The sequence below is a fragment of the Varroa jacobsoni genome, unplaced genomic scaffold (genome assembly GCF_002532875.2).
Source record: "Varroa jacobsoni isolate VJ856 unplaced genomic scaffold, vjacob_1.0 scaffold_39, whole genome shotgun sequence".
NCBI lineage: Eukaryota > Metazoa > Arthropoda > Arachnida > Mesostigmata > Varroidae > Varroa > Varroa jacobsoni.
The window spans coordinates 306,816-334,691 of record NW_019212941.1 but is presented as its reverse complement, the minus strand read 5'-3'; the positions used below and the strand labels follow the sequence as shown (position 1 = coordinate 334,691).

The 27,876-nt window shown below is 42.3% G+C and overlaps 2 protein-coding genes across 4 annotated transcripts in view; both read right to left on the bottom strand.

Annotated features, from left to right (window-relative positions):
• Window positions 1-27,876, bottom strand: part of raskol (Ras GTPase-activating protein raskol) — a 166,989-nt gene that overhangs the window by 60,571 nt on the left and 78,542 nt on the right. For 2 of the 3 annotated variants that reach the window (XM_022832612.2, XM_022832644.2), the window contains one exon: window positions 16,802-17,195. In XM_022832612.2, the coding sequence (XP_022688347.1) occupies window positions 16,802-17,195 (394 nt within the window). Of the gene's footprint in view, window positions 1-8,196; window positions 9,314-16,801; window positions 17,196-27,876 lie in introns of those variants that run through there. The other variant, XM_022832654.2, reaches the window with a different exon arrangement.
• Window positions 17,710-20,208, bottom strand: IFT57 (intraflagellar transport 57). Its single transcript, XM_022832675.2, has one exon. It carries the CDS (start codon window positions 19,926-19,928, stop codon window positions 18,705-18,707), a length of 1,224 nt encoding a protein of 407 aa, XP_022688410.1. The 5' UTR covers window positions 19,929-20,208; the 3' UTR covers window positions 17,710-18,704.

Here is a 27,876-nt window from a genome sequence, read left to right as displayed (position 1 = left end):
AGCATTCATTTGAGTCGCCGTTACAGCCAAAACCAAACGGATCGTTACTCTCCACTCATTGTACATCAAAATAGAAAGAGGACTAAGCAATCAATACCGATTGACCACAAAGCTAAACGACTTCGGGATATGATGCATTGGTGTGACAGCGGTATCATAAGAACAGGATGACGCCTGACGACTTTGTTTGTAACTTGCTGCTTCGTGTGCACCATGTAAAGCATCAGTCGTATTATCCGCCATGCCATGATTGGACGCAGCTATAGCAACATGTTTATCCGCAACAGCAATTAAGAGATTACTTTTTATATACATTAGAATATAACCTCGCTGACTGTATTAGTGCTATTATTTACCCAACAACTGACCTAAGTATCAGTTATTTAAATTGGGCAGGCACATATGTATATTAAATCTATAATAGAAGCAGATCAATCTACTTTTTCCAGTTAATTCAAATATACAAGGATACAAACAAATGCTAATAATTATCGCAAAGTAAGAGATCACTACAACGATAGGCTGTTTTACAAACGAAAAGGATCACGTGGATGCCTTTTTCATTAAAGTTTAGTCTATAACCTTTGATCTTATAACTAGCAAATGGTATTGGCATGCATGTTTATTTGAATGTGTCCCTTCAAATTATTTTTATTATATAAAAAAACAGCAAAAGGAACAACGCGTTTGGCTGAGTGAGCTGTGCCGGGGTGCCCCATATATAACTGAGATTATCGTACCGGTACCAAATTGATTTTCGAGACTTATCCGCCAGCAATGACAGACTACACGGGAATATCAAATTCAAATTAATATGGCATTGCATTTTATTGCCCAGTGGTGACAATTGTGCATATATAACGAACCAGATTATACACAATATTAAATAATCCACAATCGGTATATGCAACCACGTTTATAATTATTATATTACTACAAGGAGTTTGGAGGAGGAAATATACTGAATAATATTTTATAACATGAAAAAACGTATTTAACTAGGTTAAAATGAGGGCCTAGAAAAGAGAAAGATCAGTAGAAATAATAAAATTTATATATCTCTAAATTACCGACTTAGCTTGGCTGTAGCTGTAGTAGGAAAAACGCTTAATTAAGTTATGCCAATAAATACCTTAAAAAAACACTCAAGACCTGCAGGTCCACCTCGTGGCTGACATCCTCAATTATCCTAACAAAAACTTTGAAGACAAAACGGAAGTTCACTGCGACGCACGGCTCGGTGGGAAAATTGCAAAAATTTATAAAATGAAAGTTGCAATTATAACAGCAATAGCAAAACCATAGATTTCGCCGTTCACGTAATTGAAGCCTGAAACAATAGCTGGCGTCAATTTTTTAAGAAATGACCTCGACATTCTCATCCTTGCATCAAATTACAGATCCGTTAGATATTCTTATATAATTTAGTCTAAGTTATAGGAAACTCTCCCACTGAAAAGACAGTGCAGAGCTTCAAACTTTGATTCGATATATATACGGTTCTTGTACGGAACCAAAAGTTCTTGAAAAAACGTTCATGCATGCGAGAAATGCGCCATACGTAAGCAAGAATAATTAAATTGTTCAACAATTAAATTAAAAATTTAAAACGAAATAAGCACTTTCTTAAGTCACTATCCAGCCAGCTATCGTATATCTTTATAGATTATGACACACAAAGCACAAACGATAATTCTAAGTAGTCTACTGTTTAATCTATTAAAAAAAACCTTGCTTCGGATTTTATAATTTATGCACCCAATGCATAATATGAGCAATGCTTCACTGCAATTTAAACTGTAAAATCAAACCTTCACCAATCAAATTTTATGTTTGTTTATGACTAAACACAAATAAAGCAGAAATCCCAGGCATTTGACGCGGAACGTTATATACTCTTGCATGCTTCTACCCACATTCCATTATGTTTTAACACTATGCAGGATCACATCAAGAAAATTATTAGCTACGTGTTGGCCGAAAATCACTTCAGAAGCAATATTATTACAAATAAAGCTGATTTATTTTCCTACTATAAGCAACTGTACAACAATCACTAGCATGTCTAACAGCATCAAACTTTATCTTTGCTAATAACTCTGCCCGAAACCACCACTATTCATTATCCTCACTGCTTTTTTATTCTACTATATATAGTGTTTATGATTTTCATTGCGTTATTTGGTTCCATGCTTGCTTTAAATTCTTCTTGGATTTTACTATCTTTCATGGCAGTCACCATTTTTACTAGTCGTGATTTGCTAACGTAGTCTTTTTTCTAACCAACCTGCACGAGGTGCATCTATTTAATGATGCACTTTGACTATCCATAAATCTTTCATTTTTGCCTACATACTTGGCTGATTGGTATGTTGCGGGCTTCGATTCCAGGCGTCGTTTTTAAAGAATCTGGTTTATTTTACTCTAAATTGTACCAAGAGCTATTCTTTAATCTGGGCTTTTCTCGATGATTTATCTATGTGAATGAAGATGCACGTACAGCATTCCTATATCGGTAACGCTTCACGATGATCTCTACAGGTTATATGCTGAACGTAGAACATATGTAAACAATTACCAGTCCATTTTCGTACGTTGACCGTATTTCGTTTACTTTTCCATTCACTTCTAGCGTGTCCATTTCATTCGTACCTTCGCTTTACCACCTCGTTCTGCTCCAACCTAACCTATACGAAACTTAGTACTCGGTCAAAGGACGTAATATTTCATATTGAATATAATACTTACAAATTAATAATGGATGACTCAATAAAGTCCAATTAATAATTATTTTAAAAAAAAGTGCCTTCAACGCATAACTTGAGAAGAATATGTACGATATCTCTAAAAAAGTTAGCGAATATTGTTGCCCTGATGTTTTATGACGGCCTCCGCCAACTACTTTCTCTGTGACCTATAAAAGCGAAACAAGGCCAAACAAAACCCTCGTTGCTCACCGACTGAATAAATAATATCCTGCTACCACTGAGCCGCCATTCCAACATGGCTAAGCCCCATGAGGTGACACCGTCATCACCGGCATTACATTGATCGACCGTTTCTTTGTCTACTCCTAATCATTTTAAATGGTATTGGAGTGCACACATAAGCATAAGAATGGTAAGTAAAAGACGTCTGAATACCGGCCGAATGGAAATTCGTGGACGAAAAACGATATATGGCAAGATAAACAAGACTGTGGCCTTTGGAACTGCAGCGTATGCACCGCGCAGGTCTTTTGCAGATTGCAATATTTCGAGCGAATTTTGTAAAGAATACTGCCGTTTGAGTTTCTGCAAACTACTCTGGTCATCGAACTAGCCACAGAGCACAGCAATGAATTTTTTTTGGACCATTATTTAGGTTGATGCGCACTGCGTGAACTCGCCCTTTAATTGCAATGTTATGTATGCCTTATATTGTCATGTCTGTATATTAATCTTACGTAATTTAAAATGAACAATTAAACAACAACGTAAAATGAACAATTTTTATTAATATGTGGGCCACATAACTAGGAATATCATATCAATATCATTCGCACTCTTGCCAACATTTCACAACAGACGTCACACTCCAAAATTGCAAAGGTCAGTCTCTGATAGGAAGTGCAGCATTTTCCTAGAAAATCGTATACACACACTGTAATAACGAGCGCCTGATATTCACCTATAAACCTGCTTCTTTAAATGTTTTTTTTCTTTCTCTTTCATTTATAAACAACGTCAAAAGACTGAATCTAAGTTTTTCTTAGTCACCAGGCGGTAGGCTATATTTAAAATAGTGACTGGTTAAAAAATAAATGGTAATCTGAAAGTCACATTCATATTAAGATTGCATGAGATGCTGGCAGATGCATGTATCAACAATTCTTAAAAATTTTGAGTTGCTGTAGCTACTAAATGCACGACGCCGTTTCGATAATCCTTTTCAATCTCTCGTTTTGGTGGAACACAGTAAGCCGTTGAAGTTCCTCATATTGATCGAATGAATTATCTAATCCTATGTTTGCTGCGTAGATAGATGGTCTCATTTATAGTTCTGCTGAAGCGCTTTTGTTCCATTAAAAAAACTTAAAATACAATGAAAGAACAATAATACCGGAGCATACACAGTTTCATTCAAGGAACTATCTCTACTGATTCTGAAACTCGTTTTGAATTGCCGTCCCTAATTTAATCTATCAGGAAATCGAACAATTCATCATAACAAATCATTCTCACTTGTTGGGTTCAATGATCAAATGACTATTTAGCACTAATCTTACATAGCCTGTTAGCTTATTCGAGAAAAATCACTATGGGAAAACTATGTTTAATTCCTGGCTGATCGCACAGCTTGTATGTCTGCAGTATATGCATTTGGCCGTTGTTTCGAAAATGTCGTGTGCACGACATTTTTGTTGCCGTGATAAACAACTATAATCGTCATCACCATTGTTATCACATTCCGTTTGTGATAGGCTCGAGCGTACGAAAATTCCCTGATTTTTCGTTCCAGTCGTGTATTCACTCGTTCGGTCTGGTCCATTTGGACTACTACCTTCATCAAGTCATCCTTCACGCCGCCTGATTTATATCAGTGCTATTTCCATTTGTCCTCGTTTTTTTTCTACACATTTCATGTCTACGGCTGTTGTCTCCTATGGTTCGCTTCGCATTCGTAGAACAATTCGTGAAGTGAGCATGAGCGACTTCTCCTCGCGAGTTTTTCGTGCAGTACTCGGCTACACAGATCTTTCCGAGGAAATCTGATTCGTACAGAGCATAGCGGGGCAGAGAACAAGAGTATGTCAGAGAAGAATCAAGCATGTTTCATTTATTTTAGTCTCTTAAATCAATTAAAAGAAAAGAAGCCAGGTGGTTAACAGTAATATTATCAGTGTCCTTGCAAGTGCGCCTGAGACAGTGTTAAATTAGACAAGGCCGTTGAAATAAAGACTAATCAAATGTATTATGTATGATCCTGCGATACACGCAGCCGCCAGCAGTGGTCGTGCATTCAGAATTAATTTAAAATTTAATTAGTCCACTTCCCAGAGATGCATCAGCCTAATATTTTACTATAAAAATCCCAGAAATGTCCACATGCGGCATTTGTTAATTAAAAGTCTTCCGTTGCCGTTTTTCCTAATTGTAATTTTAGTAATGTTTTGTCTCCGCTAGCAGTATAGGAATTGCAGGGCAACAAACTGGAAGGTGCAATCTACACGTTGACGGAAGTTTTATAGTCACTTCCGATATTTATCTGTGGGCCGTTTGGCCCACCGCCTACAATAAAGGCCATTAACAAAAAAAAACACCCTTTTTTGACAAGCCCGAAAGCGCAATTGATTTTAACGAAATTTGTTAAGTTTGTCATTAATCCAAGCATTAATCCAAGTGGATAATCTGTTAGCTTTGTGCTTCAGTTTTATCCGATCAATTCCAGTCCATATAAAGCGCAAAATAGAAAAAATAATATAAACATCATTCGCGACGGAGTACCATTCTATACCATTGGTCAACAGTCGTCACTTTTGAATCACGGAAGGATACCACGACACAAGCGCAATACAATAAGGCTAGCTCCATGAAAATCAAGCGACACAATTAACTATCACTTGATTTTCTCTATTACGTATAATTTAGCAATTAATAATGTCTCTCATTCGTAATGGTTATTGATTCAGTTAACTGCAACCTAATAAGATATATATATAGCCAAATTCGGTCGTTTAACAGGCACTAGCGCAGAACAGCACCGGTCAGATGTACGCGAATACCTGAAGCAAAGCGTAACAAGAAAGACATTGAATTCACAACAGCGGGCATTCCAGTGGCTCCCACCGTTGTCCCTATTGTTCACAGCATTTTCCGATTTGTGGTTTTCCCAAAGTTAACAAATATCGGAAATTTTTGAGCATAGTCGCGCACGCTATGCCGCTTCGATTACGAATCGGACATGACCAGCAAAACAAGCGTCCTTCCCTCACCGAACAGCACACCGTCAGATCAAACAAGGATAGGATATTATACGAACTTTAGGATTATACAATAAGACATATGAACTAATAGATTCCTTACCACTGTTGCCAGACAAAGCCTCTAATTTAATATTCTGTTAGTATTGTTCGTTTGCCGTATCGAAGTCGCACTCCGTTTTCGTCTTCAAACCCTCTTGTCGTTTTGCTCGCGATGGGAACAACAGTGCAACCTTCGTAGGACTTAGACGTACTAAAATGAGTAGCATGAATATATAATATTATATATATGTTTTGAGCTAGTATACCTGTTTGTCGGTCGATTCATATACGTCTCGAGTTCACAATAACAGCTGGACGTGAACAGAAACCCGGAGAGGGCACAGCTGTCATAAACAGGCCGTTGAGACTTACTCCTGAACTATTTATAATATGTGGTTCGTCTAGGTAAGATTCGTATTAGCAGCAGTAGTATATCGCAGTGACCAAACGAAATAGTATCCTACAGTCTTCCCATGATATGAAGACCCCCACCACTGCTAGCAGCAGCAGCAGCAGCAACACCACCCGGTTGTTGAAGAGTTCCGGGCGACTAGGAGCATCATGGATGAGGATGATGAGGGGTCGAGACAGCGGCAGCAGTAGTGAAGCTGTTCTGTAAGCGCCAACGAGGTAGACATTGGTACAGGCAGACAGAAACGAGCATGGGATCGTGCTTGCTGCATGCCGCAGTACCTCAGCGCATCTGCCCCCAACGGTCGCTTGGTTCTCCGGTCTGACTAGAGTTAGTCGTTTGGCTTACCGGCTGTCTGATGGAGCACCACTTTTTGCCGGCTTCGGTTGCCTCGGCTACCTCATGGTTATAGTGCCATCAAACCGGCTGTAGGCAGACAAAGCGTCCTCAGCTCAACTTCAGCGCCAGTAATCGTATTAACCAAGATCTTATCATCAATAAATTTAGAAACAAGGAAAAGGAGTAAGAAACGGTAAATCGTATGGTAAACATACACCAGTAGGCTAACGTGAAACAAAAAAACAATCAACAACAGCGAAATACTTATGCTTCGTTTGGGATTTTCGTACATTTCTATTATTGCACTTCAATATTAGAGGGACAAAATAATTACTTGAAAACAGCTAGAAATTACGTAGTTGTACGGCTAGCTACTGTCTGTTCGAATGCTGCACTAGCAGTAACTGGCACGAAACGTTGAACACGAAACAAACTAGTGTCATTATTCACTTAATCAATCAGCAGACGTCATTCGGCAGTTTCGTGGCTTGGCAATACCTTCATGTACATCTATCTCCAGCCAGATTGAGATTGACACGCGGTTATTTCCAGCAACAGAGTTCCACTCGATCAACACAGCAATCGTATACTCACACATACACACAAGTACAAATGTTCTAAACTATCTACTATCGCTTTGCCAATCGTTACAAACAGAGCTTGTTCAACGACCCTTTGGTTGAAGTATAGTATACAATGGATGCATGCATAAGGCAAAAACTATATTGTTTTTCTAGTATTAGACACTAGATACACGCACTGTTGTCACTACGACAAGCATTGAGCGAAAACGCAGCAAACGTCATTAATTGTTGTATCTCATATGTAAGCATTGTTTACAAATAGAGAAAACTGTTGCAGCAAGTATACGTTGAGATCACCGACGACACACTGTCACTTACCCAGTAAATAAACATGGCCTGATACTATCTTGCCGGAAACCCATTAGGAAGTTAGAACATTCAGTATAATTCCAAATATAAACCATTTGTTTACTATAAGAAAATGTTGAGACTCAAACCCAGATAGCTAAATGTATTATCATCTGCTTTTGTCGTTAGTCTCACTCGAACAGCCGTTTTCCATTTATCCACGCACCGATCCACATCCACCTGCACCTGTTTTCTACCTCCAATTGTGAATTCATTCTCTCACGTTTATCTGTCAACAGGCATAAAATTGGTAACATCTAACGGATATATATGCGGATTTGTCTATAATACCTGCCATCGAAGCGATTGTCAATAGTATATCCATTGAATGTACCCATGAGTGATATACAAGGATACAATGTATAATCCCATAGTTGGCTGGATACACTTCGAAGAGCAGATTAAGTAAGAGCAGCTGTAAGGTTGCACTTTTTCTTTACCTATTATGAAATTTAGGCGTTTAGGAACTCGCTAATAGAGATATACGGAATATAATTGTATTTATCTACCTTCATCCACTTCTCCAGCTCCGGTGATGCACAAGAGCCGAGTGACTTTTTTCGAAAGCGTCATTCTTCTCGTTCTATTGTTGTTGTTGTTGTTATTTTGGCTTTTTTCTATCGACACTTCACGAGGTTCTCCAGTTCGGAAGTGCAGTTCCCAAGCGACGTTCTCCATCGAGTCGTTGAATCCATCTTGGTGCGCCCTGTCATTCTCCCAAAGCGCTTACTATTCTAGCCAGAGTTCGTTTTGACTCGACGTCATCTTTTCTGTTGCAACACTGAACCCACCCACGAACCTTTCGCACACTGCCCCGATTAACCCTGATCCACAGTCCACTTTATCCACCGTGTGTTAACTCCGCTAGCTACCAAGTGCAACAAGTATCCAAAAATGTACAGAGGGACTTGAAGGCTTCAATAGTACACTCTTCTAGGAGCTTCACTTGGCTCAAGGTTTCCTTCTGATGTTAATCTTTATCCTGGTCAACGGACATTTTCAGCAGCAGAATACGGTAAGTGGCAAAAGCTTCACAGTGCAGCAGCGGACTGGTACTTATTAGAACAACTAACACTCTATTCACTGAAGCTACATACCCAACGAACTAGCTATAGCAGTCGCCATCTGTAGTTGTTGTTGTACAGCCGTCGTTGGTAGAGCGGGCGAACAATCTGATCTCACTCATTCTTTTTTGTTTTCCCTCGCACGGTGATACATAACACACAAATACATGGGCACAGGCGCAGCAAAATACAGACACAGACTCACTTGTGCGTCCGCACCAACAGCAATCGAACCAGTTGCTCCAGCGGCACCAGCTCTGTCGACAGAAGGCGAAGTTAGCAGAAGATGAAAAGCCAGCGGACGACCCGTCGTCAGTCAGCTCTTCTCTTAGGTGCACAACGACGACGAGCTGGACGGCAATAACCACTGCCTGCTCCGCCGCTAGTGATCAGTAAAGAGCACTGCCTTCGCCGACTCTCCAACCGCCCGAAGCACTGGCAGGCCGCTGCACGAGCTCTCCACAGTCGCGACGCAGAGAAAAAGAGAGACATCGAGAGCCCAGGTGGCGGCGGCGGCGGCGGCGGCGGCGGCGGTGGTGGTGGTGGCGGCAGTGGCGGCCAGACAAACAGCGCTCGATCGAAGAACAACACACAGCGAGTGCCGGCCGTATAGCCAAGCACACATCAATCCACATGCGCGCACACACATCAGACCTGTCTGCTCCAACGGAGGAAAGAAGAATGAATGCGACGCAACACACAGCGTTCACCAGCACCCGCTATGACCGCTGGCTGGTGAGTCGGCCATTACGCCGCCGCCACCGTCGCCGCCGCTGCTGCGACCGTTGTTTGTAGCTGAATATGGAAATAGCTGTTGTTAGTTGCGCTTTCGCGGAGCAAATTGGCGGACAGCGGTAGCTGGAGTTAGGTGGACGTGAGTTTGACTACAGGCGTTCGTTTAACTCAAGGGACGACGAGCAAACGTACCTATTTTAATCTGTCACATCGCACGGGAAGCAGCGGCGGCAGCGGCAGCGGCAGCTGCCTCGAAAACCACCATCGAGCACGAGAAGACATCAGCCAATGAGCGCACCAAATGGCGCTTGTTACGAGCGATTCCGTCGGCATGACGGCGGCTGGTGCGTTTCAGCAACAGCGACAATAGCGTTAGATAGCTGCGCAGCCGGTCTCCGTAACGCAGTCGCCCGCCGTATGGCGGCGCCACCGGTAGATGTATTGTACATATGAGTGCTGTTATGCACCGGTCGTATTTCTCGCAGCTTTACTATCTGCAAAGAGTTTCTATGAGAGAGAAGAGCAAAAAGTGTAGTGAGTGGGCCGCATTGGAGTCGCCGTCTGTGACCAGCCGTCGGTTCGTCGCCAATGTCGGCCGTCGAATCTACATGTTGCACGCTCCAACTCGTTGCTATGACTGGGGGCACGTTGCTATGTGCTGCACGCAGAATTTGCTGATACTATTGTTAGTATACCGGATAACGGTTGTGTCTTGAGCCATGACACGTCTGCGCTAGCTTGAAACGCTGCTTCGGCAAGAAATTGCATACATTATAATACTTTACCTATGTAATAGTACGTATGGATTTGTGTGTAGCTTCGCCTCTAATCAGCGACCACCGATTCTCAGTTAGTGAGTTGTGGCCGCTACAACACTTTTGATTGTGCCCGATGCGTCGTCATTGTTTCACAAAGGCGGAAAGGCAAGATTAAACTACTAGCTCGATGGACGGGATGACGAGAAATATAGGACGGCAATGCAGCTCTGGAACCGTCACACGTTGCAGCAGTAAAACTAGTTCTGGCATATTGCCTAGCGACAATATTGTTGACCTAAGTTACATAAACATACGTATCGTTGCCGCATACGGCTAGTACTGTGGTGTCGGTTCACAACGGCAATGTCATCAACGATTATAACAAAAAATGGTCATTGAAAATTCAAAAAAAAATAGGGGTTCGGTAATAACCTAAGTCAAAATGCAGCGTCTTCTGAAAACGACAATCTGAAATCACAGTATCCATATTGCGGAATATCTCACGGTTACGTCCTCTTGTGCTGTTATCAGCACAAGGGGACGTAACCGTATAGTACAGCAGCTCGCTTTATCAGACAAAAAACCAGAAGTTTGCCGCTACACTATAACTGCACCGTACAACATAATTAGAATTGTGCAGTTCTTAGATAGTGGCGTCCCACTGATAATAAATTGCAGACTCGCATCAAACAATGTATCAAATGCCCAGCTACTCCGCTGAATCGTTGGTGGTTAGAAGAGGAATAGTGTTGCGTTTACGTTACGCCCTGGTCATTGTTTTTTCGTATGACGCACTGGCAGACCGTTAATTAAAGCGCTGTTTCGTTCCAGTTCAAAGGGAGGGAAACCAGGCACAAATAATTGGTAATGATAACTGGCAGGCGCAGTTGCGTTAAGCATGATTGGATACATATGCATTATACATCTACACATATATTAACTATATTGTGAAACATGGGACTTTCATCTATAGGCGCTATTGGCGGTTTTACACGCCGATGTAAACAGTGGCCTGCTATTTCGTGCCACGGATATGTGTAATGATTCGAGTTGAAAGTCGGCTTCTTTTTGAACACTCTGTCTATAATTCATACGTCCACCTGAGACAGTTTACATTGCGATTTCTCACAATTTCCTACTGATTTCTCTATTTTTGCATTGATGTGTATCAACCGTTTCGACATGCCGTGTTCGAAGTCGGTGAAAGGCGTCAACAAAGTATCAGATTGGGTATTGTTTTTTCATTGCCAGATCATACATTATTCAAACTCGCCTACTACTGGTCTAATTGTAGGAGCATTATTCGAGGGCCACCGCTGTTATGCCGACAAAGTGGCTCAAGGCAGTCGTGAGATTCAATGTAGGTAGCATCAGGACACTCACAACTTCATCTATCGTAATTTACTCCGCGAACATTGATGGACGCGCACACGAGTTACGTAACCTACAGGGAATCTCCTATTAGAGCGCGATATATAAGCACATATGGAAGTACAGCGGCGCTATTGCAACTCCAATCATAGGTGTCTTTTAAAGCAATTTGCTTCAAGTTTCAGTAGGCGTAACTTGGCCCCGATACGAATCAGGATAAGATCACCGATAAGCTTGCCTATAGTATTTCAAAGACATTTCTTCCTTCTATTGGTAATGTGCAGACTGTCATTTGTGGCTTGATTTCCGCTCGAAACGGAGCATGTTTACGTCTAGTTTTACCGATTCGAGGACAAGTAGTTTATGCAGCGTAGTATTGAATCATAGAATAGTATAGTTTACTTGGCCGCGTCCGGTATTATACAGGCCTGTTGCCTGACCGAATGGAGAAGCGAATCGCTTCTGAGAAATCCTATGAGGAACGCGTGTAGACAATATATTGACTCTCGGCCAACGGCAATGGCGACGTCAAACAGAAACCACTTAATAGTGATAATCAATAGCCCTACAGAAACCGTGAAATGTCGGTTGGTGAAGTCGCTCGATGAGTAGTTGGCTTTTAAGGGAGCGGGTGCACCCGGCCCGCGTTTCGTTCCCGCAGATGAGAGATGGAGGGTTATTCCGGATCTATTCGTATATAAACAGGCGAAGCAAGAAAAAGAGAAATCCGTACTGCGCCGAGCAGCTGGTACTCGTCACGGATCTGCTATTGCTAAACTAGGTATAGGTAAGTTATCGCAGACAGCCGAACTGGATTACACCTAGGGAGGTTCTCTTCTGAAGAACGACGCGCGCCCTGTGGGTGAAACTGTGAAGGTTGCGAACAGATGGATGGCCTGCTTCAGACAAATGCTTTTATGCACTTTTTTCCCGTCTTCCTTGTAATATACACTTGTAGTTGCCGTCTCGCCGAACCTAGAACGAGGACCCTAGACCTAAAAACCGGAGTCCGACTAGCCTATCTGACGCCTTCGCCAATGCGATCCGCAGAGAAATGAGAGAGGGGACGTAGGACAGAGACGGAAAAATTGCCGGGACTGAATTGTGTACACAGCGAAGTATGTACAAGAGCAGTGACTGGCACGCGCCACTTGAAATGGTCAGAATTCAAAAAGTAGACCTCGAATGATGAAATAGATCATCGCAGAATATCGCTGCAATAAGCATACATGCACAAATATGACTACATTTTTTTTTATAAAATTAAAAATTCACCAAATGTCGCACTCCTTTTAATAAATGTATGTGTGCGGTCCTGTCAGAAGAACTTGAACAAATACACGACGGAAGGATAAATATATTTGCATACATTATTTATATAGATATATTCCTGAGCTTGTCATTGCATTTACCCACACACCGTAATTATAGCATTTGCTAAACAACATCTCTCTGCTTTAGTTAAATTTAATGGATTGTCGAAAGGCTCATTTACAAACTTTTTACAAGATTTACAAACTGCAAAAGCGTTTGGCTAGCCTAAAACGGCAACGACAGAGGCTTATTTTTCCCACAGACGAGCGCATCGTAGGCCTAACAGGTGAACTTATTGACAACACACGAATAGTACTACCCTCATCGTTTAAGCAAATACCAACAACGCAACTAATTTCATAGGAGTAGAGATATAAGGTAATCTAATTTGGCCGCACATAGGTGGCGCCGGTAAGCCTATCACCGATATGCGTATATTACCGATGCTAGCAATTCCATCGGTCAAGAAAGCAGGGACATGCCAAGGGCCCAAACTGAAAAATTAATTTCTCAAAGCTTAGCGTCATATAATTGTTCGTTTTATGGCTACGACATTTCCCGTTCCCTACAAAGAAGGCCAATTTCTAGAAAATGTTTTCCTTGAATTGGTCGGTTCGAAGCTCTCCACAGATAACCTCAAGGATATCTTTTCATTTCTGTCTTCCTTCCTATTCTTTATGATCTGCGACATTTCTGTGATGCTGCCCAGCGATCAGCGCGAATCTGTGTACACCTATTTCAGATAATGATATTTTTTATTTTAAACATCGGTCCGTTTGCTTGGGTCACATGTTTATATGTTACCGGATACCTCCATTGGGGTCACGCCAGCTAGTGGTGACCAATAGCCAGAAGAGGCCATCGGTAGTGATATACTGTAGATTTGAACCGAGCCAGTAACGCGCGCTTGTCCGCAACTGATATGTGGAAACGTGTGTCTATCTGCTCTGGTATAGTGGAACCGCGAAATTTCTCTACGCATCACGTGTTGGGAGGTAGCATCCTTACTTAAGTTCGCTTCACAGTTTATGATCTCTGGCCATCCTCCATATAAGTGCTATGGTTGATTAAAAACGTACGGGTGGAGCGAGTATATTCCTATATGTGTGCTTTAAGAGAGCACCCCCTGCACTGGTTGCCTTGACGCGTATCTATGCAATATATACGTAGCATACGCAATATCTTTTTGATTCCTAATTTGTGAGATTTTTTTATTTAGTGCGCGGACAAATACGCGCGAACCGCCGTGTAGCTGAATCGGCGTATGCTAAGCAGGTCAATAGTAGGTATGATGACTCACAAGAGAAAAATCTTGACTCACTACTATAACTACCTCTGCTATAGCGACGACATAAATGCGACGATCAACGGCGATAGGCGCGGCATCTCAAAGTGAGGCGGCAATGGCCCTATAGTGTTGCTGAATGATCTCGAAGCAAGAATACTTCATCTACATTTACGCGCAGGCTGTGAAGCTTCGCCGAGTGGATATTCTGTGCCTACGATTAGAGCCGGCTGGCAGAAAACAGAAACTTACTCCTTTACAGATATCTATAATACTTCCTCTGTTAGGTTCGTTCAGGTTGTCGCGTTTTACTCGTTCGTACCCTATACATTTATTATGACAGTAAACGGTTCTCTTATAGCAGCGTTTGCAAAACAAACCCAGATTCGACCTTTTTACGCTGATGTTGACAAACCGATGACGCACCTTCATATAGTGTAAGCCCGAACTGAGTCGATTCAAGGCCTGCAATGACAATAAAATTTTTGCACAAACTTGCATTACCCCCCCCCCCCCCCGAATTGTTGGCCTAAAAATGGTACTTGATCAATTTTGTAACAATTTCTAAGGCTACGTTATCGTTTGGCAAATCCTTCCGACAAATCTTGGTAAATCATTCACTTTTTTCCTATTTGTGTAAATGAATCAGCGAAACGGAAATAGTCAGTGTTAAAAAACTGAATCAACCTGCGGTTCCGTACAGTTGTACACGTAATCGAATTACGTCACTTCATGAAGCACTAAACTAGCTCGAAGAGCGGTTGAAAATAAAAGCTATCTACAATACATAAAAGTGACAGCTAGCGGCTAAAACTCGTGCCAAAAGCCCCGACCTTCTCTGAGTGTAGCTCATGTAGCATATGGTTAATTATGTTAATATATCGACTCACGTGATCCGGTTTCATTTTGCGATAATCCTCGATTGCGGTCAGCTTTAGAAGCTACCGGTACAATAACAACGGATGGCCCGATCAATGGAGCATTTCTCATCGTAATTCGGTTGTTGTTCTATCGCCAATGCCAGCGTATCGGCAGGTTAACGCGATCGAGGCGCGGTATTTTATGATTGGTTTAGAATAAGTAATATGTATTGTGTTGAAAGCAATTGAATGTCAGAAACTGGCAAAGATATGCATGCCTGTATAAGGCACCACAATTGACCAGACGCGTCCTGCTGGCTGAAGCACTCCCCGTAGTAGGCGACCATTACACGGTAACAGAATCTGCGCAGAATTGTCATTTATTGCCGGTTCTATCTATAGTCGGCAGAACCCTAAACAAATCAGCCATCAAGACAGCTATCCTTTAGCAGAGTGCTGACTTACATCGTCGGTCTATGCCCAAGACCATACGCAGTCGCATCCATTTGGCCCTCAACATGCCCTTGGCCCTGTTCATGCAACGTCGTTCTCAGTGAAATGCATCAAAGAGTTCCTCAAAGTCTGATTGCTTTTCCTACGGACGGTTGTAAATTGTGGTCGGCCGTCATTGATCAGACGGACCTGTAATCGATAAAACGATAGTGTAGTGTCCAATTATCTATCCTTCAGCCGCTATCTACAAACTAGTAAAATCAACACTGCGGGCAGCCTCATTGATAGGGCTCTCGGAGCTCTTATTATGTGGTTGTACGAAATGCATCAAGGTGACCTTGAGCTGGAGGCTGGAACAGGAACTACAACAAATGTCATTGTTGATGTTACCTGAACGATCTGTTCCGAGATGGATGGTGACTCAGCTCTCATAAAACGATGGTGCGCGGTTGGGACTATGTCGTTCTTTAGTCGCAATGAATGTTAGCGATAAATCCGATAACACTCTTATTACGCCAATGACAGCTGCCAATTGAAATAAAGGGTAAGTTACTATTGGAAATGTCGCTGGCTTGTTTGTAGCCTTCGTATGTGGAACTGCTTAGCCAACTTCTTTGCTGCTGCTGCAGCAGCGTCGGAACGAATCGATTATGATTTTCTATACGTACATAATGCATACAGGCTCATATTTTACCTAGTTTTCTTTACCAGGGCAAGTCATGCCTGTGTCGCATAGCTTATGGCCTAACAAATTCTCAAATAAATATCTTATTCCTACGAGCCATAAATGGATAAAATGCTCCACTCATTCAATGAACGACAGCTAACATGTCGATTATCTTCAAATTGGTGCTGTTCCAAGCAAAAGGTTTTTGACTTATATCTGCCTGGTATGTATGTATATATATATATATGACTGATGTGTTGGTAACAGTCATTTCGCGTTTCCTCTACGCATAGTTTTAGTTCCCGGTAGGCTGTTACTGTGGACCGGTCTGAATCATTCCTGAATACAGACATATTATGCCGTTTTTGTTAATACTTATAACTAAAAAAAAAGCATAACAAGCATGTTTCGGTAAAAACCATATTTGCATTTCTCTGTTCAATCAAATATTCTTTGCATTTATGTCTGCATTTCTTCAAGGAAGAGAAAAGCTGAAAGCAGGCGACCGCCTTTCCTTGAAATAAATTTAAACCTCAATAGTTTTTAACAATGATTAAATATACAGTATACACCACCAAACAAGCGTGAGTGTAATAGGTCAACGTACGGTCAGTGCTGCCAGCCATCGGATGTGCGGAAACGGATGGTGAAGTCGCCCGGTCTACTTTGTTGCTGGGAGCTCTCCGCCGTATGGTGACAGTTTGACCGTTCGTTTGAACATGGAAGTTTTCTCTGCCTGACGTTGCTGTCGCAGTAACACTCTGGATTTTAGTTGATGTCGGCTCACGATCTCGCAGATCTTTGGTAATAGTGGATTCGAGGGACACCTCACTTTCGCAGCCTTCATCTTCTTCAGGAACAGGGGTCACAAGGCTAGCGCCTTCCAGTAGGCAAGTAGTATCTCCCGTCAGCGTGCCCTTATCGTACCATGGGTTGTAGACTCGTAGAGGTCCACCGTCCAGACGGACGCGCTCGAAGTCAATTGCTACTTTGTCACTGATCTGTAATGGAGTACAGGATAATCAACACGAGATTACTTTACAGTTTAATGGCTGACGAAGCATTAGTAAAGATATGCATACAGGATCAATAAGGGCGACTGACCTTTGTAGACGCATCGACCGTGAAAGATTTCCGAACGCGTGCCCCGAACATATTTACCGATATCTAAACACATAACTAAAAAGCCATATCAGGAAGTTACTTTATCCTTTGATGCTATTAGTAACTAGAAAGTCCTTTTTAGGGGAAGGAAGAAATATGTAATAATATGATACTTTAAATAAATAAATAAATAAAGATAAATACTTTAATAAAAGTATGAGCAAAAAGAAGTCACGTTTATGCTAGATATAGACAAACCTAGATTTCTCAAACCATAGTTACTACCAACTATTTGAGGATATCAGTGAGATATATCTATTGAAAGCAAGGGTACAATTTTAAAAACAATCTAGGCACTCAATTTTTCATGTGTCTTTTTTCCATAATACTTCAACTACTAAAATGCTAGGATTATAGAGGATTGGAAAACGCGACAGTTTTTATTTTATCATATATTTACATGTATAGCAACGGTAATTACTTAACGTGGTATAACTGTTTGTTGTGTTTTCCTTTCAAAAAATAGAGTATCACATTCGGTCTTATAAGATATGCCTCATGTACTCTGCTCCGATCGGTTTTATTCCACCAACTTTGTTTCTTATAGTAATATATAGTATAATTCAAAGACGCAGTCCCAATTTACAAAAATATCAACAGCTGACTCCAGTAGTCCACAATTCTCGTCGTATTCGACAAAAAAATCCGCTCCGAAGATTACAAAACATATTATCTGAACATTGATTTCAATATAAAAACATTAGATTTGCCAGCTGTTTATTGTTTCCATTCTTAAGCTTAACACTTGGCCATCGCTGTCCTCAGCGTTTCTGTACTTATGTCAATGGTCGACGTAGGTGTTAGGCGCTTTACCTCCCTGGAGTCTTTACGGTCAAATTCTGGCAACCCTGTGCGGTATATGGCCGCTTATTCTGCGTCAAAGAACTAGCGTCAATAGAAAGTCGAGCCTTTTTCTATAGTCACTGGTCTTTAGCGACCGAGCCCTCTTCGATGACTTCGTTCGGTGCCGGTGATCGCTTGGACTACGACCTGACACCACTAGCGGGACTAACGGTTGCCTCGAGAGCGATCTGCTTCTTGCTTCCATCTCAGTGCTTATTTCTGCGTTTCCGGCTTTCTGCTCATTCAGCTGACCGGTCTCCAAGGTTCATGTATTTTGGTTGCTTCTGCTGATTTAGTCAACGCATACTGCGTCGTTGCCACCGAATGGTTATTATGCCTATTATTACAATAAATCAGCAAGTAGCTGGGGCTTGTACAAACCGTGTCCGGATAAAGAGTTTGTTTTTTTTTTATTATCTATACCTTTGTAAAAATGTAGGCTATCAAAGAGCAATTTTTGATTTAAAAATTTCCTCGCTTTGTCAAGCACATGGGTGATATGTTTAAAACTGCAAATTAGCTCCGCCTAAAATTCCAAACTCATCGTCTTCTGGAGGTGCCACGCCTGCTGTGTTAACAGCATTCGTAAAGTGTCCTCGTTCTCGAAGTTTTGCCTTGAGCAGGGTGTTGATAGCAACTGCAATTCGCACGTCCAATTGCGCAACTTCGGTTTTTAATTTTTGCAGCGATTTCTTGACATGAATTAGAGGGGTACCGTCCGTCATTGAGGTACCCCTCTCGTCAAGCTCATGCTTAATATCCTCTACCTCCTGCGATATTGATGCTAAAATATGAGAGCGTTCCGTGACACCTCCAGATACGTTCTTGTATTGCTCCTTAATTTTTGTAAGTTCTTCCTGTGCATTTTTTAATTCTTCTAAAAGCCCTTCGACCTGAGAGTTTATATATTTCTCCCGCTTGGCAATCTTTTCCAGGGTTTGGCCAATACTGTTGTAGAGCGTTTCGAGCTGGCTCCTGGTCGCTGTGAGGCTAGCGTCCATTTCGTCTTTGTACTTGTGGATCTGGCCGAGGTGAGATCTCCAGTCCTTCGGGTCGGGACGAAGCGCAATCTTTAGCTGGGGTAGAAGACGTTCGACTTCAAGTCTCCATTCGTCAACGTTTGTATCTGATATGATCGGCTGTTTTAACGGATAGCGAGTTGTAGGGGTACTTTTGAGCATCTGCAGTATGGGATCTCTGTTATCGTTTTGCGGTTGTTCGTTTTCCAAATCGAAAAGATCGTCCGTGTAAACTACGACAGGCTGCTCGGCTTCCTCAAGTTCATCGTCACCTTCAGGGTTCCACGCGATTCCCGCCTGCTCGAGAGCTACATCAGCCAAGGCGTCCACAACATTGATAACCTGTTCTCCCCAACCTTGCTGAAGCCGCACTTGACTATAGTCTTCTTCGATGCCAAGCTGGCCGAGGGCATAAAGTACATGCGTGATCACAGCACGAAAATCGTCGTCACGTCTAGGCAGGTCAAATGGTAGGCCACACTTGCGCACGAGCCAGGCAGATATGCAGACAAACGTGTACACCTGTTCATCCGAATTAACTTTCATAGCGAAATAATGCTTGTTAATTGGTTGAACGTTGCGAAAGAGTCGAGGAAAGTCCTTGAAATAGTCGAGCAATTTCAGCTTCTCGAAAAGGTCCTCCATTACGATAAAAGGCAAATACTTCTGTGAGGATTCCTCTATAATATGCGTTGTTGGTCGAGCCATTTCTCTTTATTTGTCCAATGCTCGCCGTAAAAATAGAATTTTCGTCCAAGTCCAGAACCTGATTTTGGATGAGTTCCTCAAGTTTATGGCATAATCAGTGTCTGGGAACGTTAAATGCACTAGTGGGAAAATCAGACTCTTTTGCCATTCGGCGGAGCGACAGCGTGGAGCCAGCCTGATGTGGTCTGCACTCATCCCACAAATTAGTTTACCCTGCTGGCTTGTTTAAGCTTCGTTGATGTTTTCGATGGAGTGCGTTGCTAGGGCAACCGCCAACACCCTCATGTTTGACCTCGCTAATTCGTTCGATAGCTCCCGGGCCCTTTGCGGTACGGTCCAATGAATCATACTAGCTGCAAATACGATCTAAAGGAGTTGTGCATCTATATTAACATCCGAAGGAAAACTCTTTTTGTCTAAAGTAAAAAGCAGTAAAAAAAAAAACGACAGAGATTGTAACAATTGCGATTTATCAGATTGTCTGTTTATGCATTGGTCTCCTATGTAGATAAATAGAAGTAAAACGAAAAGATATAATATTCAGGATGTATACCACAGGTGAGAAACATTACTTCCTCTTACAGCTTGAGGTATATTACTGCCAGCATTCTTACTAAATAGGCTATTTAACATACATACTTAGAGTGGCATAATACTAAATGTTGTTCAGTTGGAAGTGAAGACAGCGGACTACAAATGTAAGCTTCAAACTATACGTCCGGATGGTGTCCCTTCCTTTACGGAGGCAAAGAACCCCTTTACTAATGTTCCGATAGCGTTTCTCGTACGATACCAATACAGGAGTATTATTAGACAATGACGCCGCTTCTGGTTTGGGCTGTATAGGCCGTGACAGGTACAGATGAAAATCGAGGATATGTTTTGCGCTCATGAAGAACGCATCCTGTATTGTCGCGAATACATTTTACGTTTGTTTTTCGAGAGAATGTCAAATAGTTTATTTAAAAATAAGATCGCGCACCTTGGCATTCTTTAAGATTGCCATGATGTCCGTCAGTTGGCCTAAAAAAGTCTGCCTATACCACATCAACCGCAATCCTTCGAAGCAACGTTTGACTAGCGACCGTACCGAGCACTATAGATTGTCAACGATAACGTCGGATATCTCCATCTTCACAGACTTCATCGGCAGGATCTAGGTCTGTATGGCACATTTGCGTGCAATTAAGATCTTCTGCGCGTTTTGGCCACCATAAAAAGCCTATCTCGTCAGAATTTATGCTGTTTTCATGAAGGACTTTTAGAAAAGGAGACGGCGATCAACAAAAGGAACAGCGACGGATATCGTCGCTCATTCCCTGTGGAATACTTTCCCTATACGTTCACCAATGTTACTTGGGTAGTATTCACTGATTTTTTTGCGTCGATTTGCTTGTCGCTTAGGCCTTTAAGCCCCTTCAAGAGCTACGGCAACGGTCTGTACAGACACATATTAAAATCAAATGTAAAAAGGGTACACGATGGAGAAGTTTGTGCTAGCGATCCGTAGTGCTTGCCACTAGAGACAGGCATTGTTGCAATTGCAGTAGCATAATCTAACAATAAACTACGGGTAATGGGATTACTGATGCGTGACTTTATCTCTTAGAAATAGCGCAATTGCACGAAACTGGGTGTATCTCTTATGTTTTCCTTCCTCTTGAATAGAGGCTCATTGTAGTAGGTACATGCATTGCCCAGAGCGAAACAGTCATTATGAGATTGACAGACGATTCTGGCGCTACGGTGGCTACGACAAGGTAGACGTAATGTTGATAGATACTTTATCTGTTTTTGTCTAGTTATGTTCGGTGCATGTGGTAAGGCCATACCCGAACAGGACAAAGGATCTCAGTTCCGATAACGCTGGAAAGCCACAGCTGCTCCTCGCGTTTGCGAGCCCCAAAAACTTCGGATATCAATGATGGATGAATACGGGTTGATATAAGCTATGCAAACAGAAGAAGTATGTTTCCTACTTGCGTATCGATGTCTGAAATTTTATTGAGAATTTACTTACCACTTCGATCCTATGAAGATTACGAGTCACAGGTGAATAGATTTTTTCCTTTGCTAACAAAGAGATTTCTTACAACGCACATTTTATAAGCTTTGGCTTGTTTGGCCAGATTCTTATACACTCCAATTCTGCTCTTTGAAACTGTGTGACGTTTTAATGACGTAAAGCGTAGGCAGCAATGCATTTACAGATAGTAGGTTATGAAATTGCGTTTTGTAGATTGCTTATATGCCTAATAAAGCCAGGTCAGTATCGAAATTACGAAATCTGTTTCGAAAAATCTTTTTCCCGAGGAAATTACGAGTCGCTTGTTCATGGGTCTATTCATGCTCGTTCAAACTGTTACGTCTAAACATCATGAGAGTGTTGCACTATATAAAGAATCATGGGAGCTCGATGGAGTCCAAGTGGGCCAAAAAGGCAGTAGCCTTACGTTAAAGTGAGCCCGTAAAGTAGAAACGCCCCGAATTTTATAGGCTACGATGGTGAAAACGATATTTAGTGTCATACAAACAAGAAGTTCGCACAGCCCGTTTTTGTACATTTTATTCTAAAAGCAGCATCTGTATTCCACATTGAATACGTATAACAGCATAAACGTAATGGACGTAATCTTTAATATTGGTTATGTTTTAGTATTGGTTAATAATAGCGCGCATTTTATTTTAATACTCTCTTGTAACCGGTTAGCTTTCAAATATGAACTATTAATTATTTTGCATCTTAAATTGTATAAAACATATGTATATATAATCATTATCCATATATAATGTTAGGTGAACGTTGTGTACGGCCAGAAACGTATCTAAGAAACTCATTGATCATTCCGGTTATAACCGTCATGTAACCCTGTACATTGTCTGAAGAAAATTCTATAAGTATACGATAGCTTTTTGTATGTACAAAATACATATATTTCCACTAGTCGTATATGTACATTTTTGTTAGTTTCTGCTGTTTTCTTTTCCTAATCATCGCTAAGGCTGGCCGATCTCATCAATTCTTACTTCTGTCCCTACCTATGGCATAAAGAACATTCGGGAGCGACACAGAAGAACGCTCCGGCTTGCCAGAGCAGACAGATTCACTTCGCGCAGGAAGTCGCAGGTTAGCGAATGTACTATTCGAATAATATACACGGCTTCATGAGTTAAGCCTACTCTAGACCTGTTGCTGAGTCTACATTTTCATAGCCGCGCCAACAAAGTCTAACGGTTAGACGTCTCCGCCTCTTGACGCCAAAGTCCTCCGAGGTGCCAGATCGCTTCGAGCAGCTGAAGCGCTCCCGGTGTTGACATATAAGGATCCGTCCGATCGCCGCCATGAGTGGTATATTACTCACGTCTATTTGGGTGGTGGCTTTTTCGGTTAGTTCAACAACATTCGAGTAGACGACGCGCAGTATAGCTATAGTATTCAGCCATGCGTGGTGCGAATGCGACTGCCAAACCACCTGCGCCATCAGGGGCTATCCTGATTGTTTTTTCGACCAAGTTCGTGGCGCTGTATGACTCTACAAATTATACCTGTACATCAGTGCCATGCATCACTTCTAGTTATGAACCAGCAACCGGTAGCAACGCGGTAATTCTTTTCTTCTTTTCTAGCCACTCCTTATCCGACCGCTACCCAGAGGCTACGGTGATGCCGATGAGGCATATTCAGCTTCCGGCGACAGTATGATAGGTTCTTTACTTTGCGGTAACAACAGCGATGGAAAAACTCCAAAGCCGTTTCCTCAGTTTGTGCGGAGCCGCCATACCAAAACCTTCGGAGCCAATACCGTTGTCTATCTATTGCTCTTTCTGCTCTCTTGTCGTCTCCTACAGCAAAGTTACACGATGTCTTCACAAACAGCTATAGCAGACAGGTATTTGCGAAGTGGAAGGGAGCACTAACAGTAGGACGCAGCAGGAACGGTGGCACGAAAAAGACTCGCTAGCCCGATACTCCAGTGGTCATATTCCCTTGCTGTCTTGCTTGCCCGGCACTGCCATTGCTCGTGCCGTAAAGCGGCAGCGGTTGACGCTTACTGTCGCTGCTACTTCAGAAGAGGGGACGGCGACGACGACGCCAGCGTTGTCGTGCTCTCTTCTGTGTTGTCGAAACCCAATCGTCTCCTTCCGCTCAGCCGCTTTTAAATAGTGAAAAAGCGAGCCACAGTTTCTGGCGGTGGTGACACGCAGGAGCCTTATCACGATAGTAGTCAGCGTTTCGATATTGTCACGGTAACGATGATACTGCTGATAATAATCGAAATGTAGGTGTATAGTAATCACAGATTTGAAGTTCAAGTGCACCATTTTGTAATAGTGCCACCGCTTGCAGGTGTCATTGTTATTTCTCGAGGTGTGATTTAAGTGTATTCTATAGAGGTTGTCGAAGCGTTGAACGCCCTCTTTCTTTCTATTTTGGTGCTACGGTCAAAGTGAAAGAGAAAATCTGTAAAATGGCTAGAAAGCACCATGGATTTCTCATTGCTATACTGGCTCTAGTAGAGCAAAGGCCTATCATCAGCCTTTGCACTGAGGGTAACGCTAAACGTATTCCATCAATGATCTGTGGCCCACGAGTGTTCGTAGACAAATATATCCACTTACAACAGTACGTATATGTGTACGACACAAGTCTTCCGGTAACGTTCAAAGTCTATATTCAGAAGTATATAACAGCATGACGTGTGCTCTTTACCTCTTTCATTGATATGCTCCGACAGGTAGGACCATATCAGTGAGGCCACCGTATCGAGCACCGTTATTGTTATTGCTGTTTACGGAAGAGCGAATGTACTCGCTATCGTCGCGGCCACTCTTGTGGTACCTCGCCGACGGCAGAGTACTAGCATCGTTGATTTATAATTATTAACTGCTTTCAGCGTCGGCCTTAGTTTGTGCAAACTCGAGCCTATTGGATGCACCTGCAGTTGCTGACGCGTACCACCTGCCAAAAGATATCATCAGCTTTGCGTAGATTAACTGAACAGGTGCGTTTCGTAGTCGTACTGTTCTAGAGAAAGCTAAACATAAACAAACAGAACTATTTTCCTCTTCTTTATGATGTCAAGAGAATTGAGCAGCTCTTTAGCATTTCGAAGCGAATATTATCAACGAATTTTTCCTGTGTTCTCGCATTCATTCGCTTTTAAAAGGAAAAAGGAGAAGAACATGGAGGGCGGTAAAAATGAATCGATACTTCTGCACTATAGACGGATACTGTGAATCATGATGATGCCGCCTAATTATTTATTTCCGATCCGTTGTCATCAATACGCATACATGTTTGCGTACGGAGTCGCACAGCGTTCGTTTGCCCTTTACTCCGCCCCGTAGCTATCTCTATCTCTCTGTCTTTGTTTTTCCTGCCCTTACTAGCAAGGCGGTGTATCTTTCATCGAACAAGGCATCACCAAGTATCCGGTATCCTGGTGGTGTTGCTTTCGACAGCTGCAGGGACGACACAGGCACTGACGGGAGGGATAAGTTCCTAAACAGCCTATCGACTTTTATTTAAATCTAAGCAGCAGCCATCTACGTATGCAGATCCCACAACCCGAGGAGCTGAGGCATCATCAAGCGCTGCACCACCACGTCAGCATCTGACCCCTGCTCTTCTCCGGCGTCGCTGAAGATTGTCACCCCGTACCCATCCGTCTGCCAACCGTTCTATCTGTCACCTTTGTCCAAAATAGGTCCTTTCTTCGTTGGGAGAAGCGAACTCATCTACACCTCGTCGACAGCAAGTCACCTCTTGGGAAACAGCCTCTGCTGCTGGCCGCGCTCAGTTACTGGCTAACAGAGGCGACGTAAAGGTCCCTACAGGCTTTGGTCGTTGCTTATCCTATTGCTGGTCTCGCTGAAGTGGGAAGTGCTCGCTAAACCTGGCATTGAATATTCTCTTCTTCGACTGTAAACGATGTGAACGTTGAGACACCATAGTAGAAGACGAGTGATGTCCCCCGATTTCGAGCGAACAACGAAGTTAGCAACAGACGGCAAAAGAAACAGATACGTTTCCCTCTTTTCCCACCCTTCAGTGTTTACAATTCGTACTTCGTGTAAATCCTCCGAATTCTGCTGCTCCTGTTTTTGGGCCATTTGTCGCTACTAGCGTCACTATGCGCATGCATTCGAGCATGGGATTCATACGGTTTCGATCGGTCGTATGTGTGCTCCGTAAACCACCTTTTACCAGATCTAACAAAACTGAACAGTTGAAGCCACTGACACGAATTACCGTCACTCCGTAAAGCTTCTCCTACATTTTTTTCTGTCTTCAAGGCGGCAATGACAACGATGAGGCGGGCTACCTGGTGGCGTACTGTAGCTGCTCTCGTTCAGCGTTGGTGTTGTTGACTTAGTTTCAAATTAGCACAGCGCCAAGGCGAAAGGGGAAGGAAAAGAAGCGGACTAAGATCGGTAGAGGGGCACCAGCCCATCCCAATAGAAGATACGACGGTAGCCTGAACGAAAAACCTAAGCCAAACGCCTAAGAGCAGCAACGGCAGTAGCAGCGCGAGCAACGGTGCGCATAGTCAAAGTTCTCGCTTATTACCTCTACACACGCCACATGCTACTGGTACCGTCTAAGCAGTATTACGCGAGGCGCAGCTATCACAGTTGCTACTGGCCACAGCTACGAGGCATTTACGCGCAATAAGAACAGATACACATATGCAGTAGATAAAGCTTTGGCTACCTGTGGGGCCGAGTGTAACAAACTCTCGCGTTGAGCGAATAGACGAATCGTGCAGATACTCGGCTGGGATCGCTAAGATAACAAACGCTTCCGGTAACGGACAAAGTTTGCATCACTAATTCGCATCTAATCGATTGCAAACTCAAACAGTCCACGAAGACCTTTGTGGTCGAATCTAACTGTGAAAAATCCAAACTTTGTTTCATCTCAATGCGCCAAAAACGGACAGATTTCTAATAAAAGTTCTCAGATTCGAGAGTAAGAGAGTCGCATTGCTTTACTATTACTTTTGTAACTACAATGTATATTTTGTGCGGGCCAATATCTGAGTAAAGGCGCCTGATAGTAAGTTTGATTCCAATTGATTACGTTTAACGTAAAGTTAGGCATTTTATAACATTGTAATCGCAGTATAGTATATGTAAAAAAGCATTATATTGTATAATATATTATTGTCGTACACGTAACTAGCGTACAAAGTTCTTTAAATCTTTGCTTGAGCTCTTCGTACAACAATTATTAGCATTAGTTACCGAACAGTGTGTCTCCGACCAACGTGCCATGAATGCTCATCTGGATGAACGCAATGGCCAGGCAGCAAAAAGAACAGTAATAAACCTGGCTACTTCTTAATAATTGCATCTAACGCAACGGAACGAGCATGCCTTGCATATTTGATTTAAGGAATAGTGGATCTAAAAGGAACAGATTCTCTATTTTCGGTATTATTCTACTACGACGCTGACCAGTTAGTAGCCCCGTTGAATCATCTCTACATGTATATATCCGTAGAAGCAGTTAGCGGGCAGCTTTTACGTGTGCTGAGCTGCTCAACAAGGAACTCCGGGTGCCACCACCAAAGTAGACATCTATGTGAATGCTATTATAGTATTAACGGAAACATTCTCAAAGCAAATACAGCTAGCGCCATCTGGTGCAGATACGGCAAACTGAATAAACGCAATTCGGCACCAACAGCGCCATCTGATGAGAGTAAGAAAAACGTGAATAAAGCAGTTCCTAAATTCTTCCGACAGACGGAGCTACAGTTGTCGCGCGAAGAACTGTTTGGTGTTTGACAGAGAAAGGTCTCTGCATATGAATTTCTCTTCTGATAAGCCACTAACGTAAAACAAAATCATTATGATGTAAGCTAGGCTAATTACATAGACTAAGAAATATTTGGTTTATCTTAGCAAATGAATATTATTTCAAAGTAGCGTGTTTTTAGGA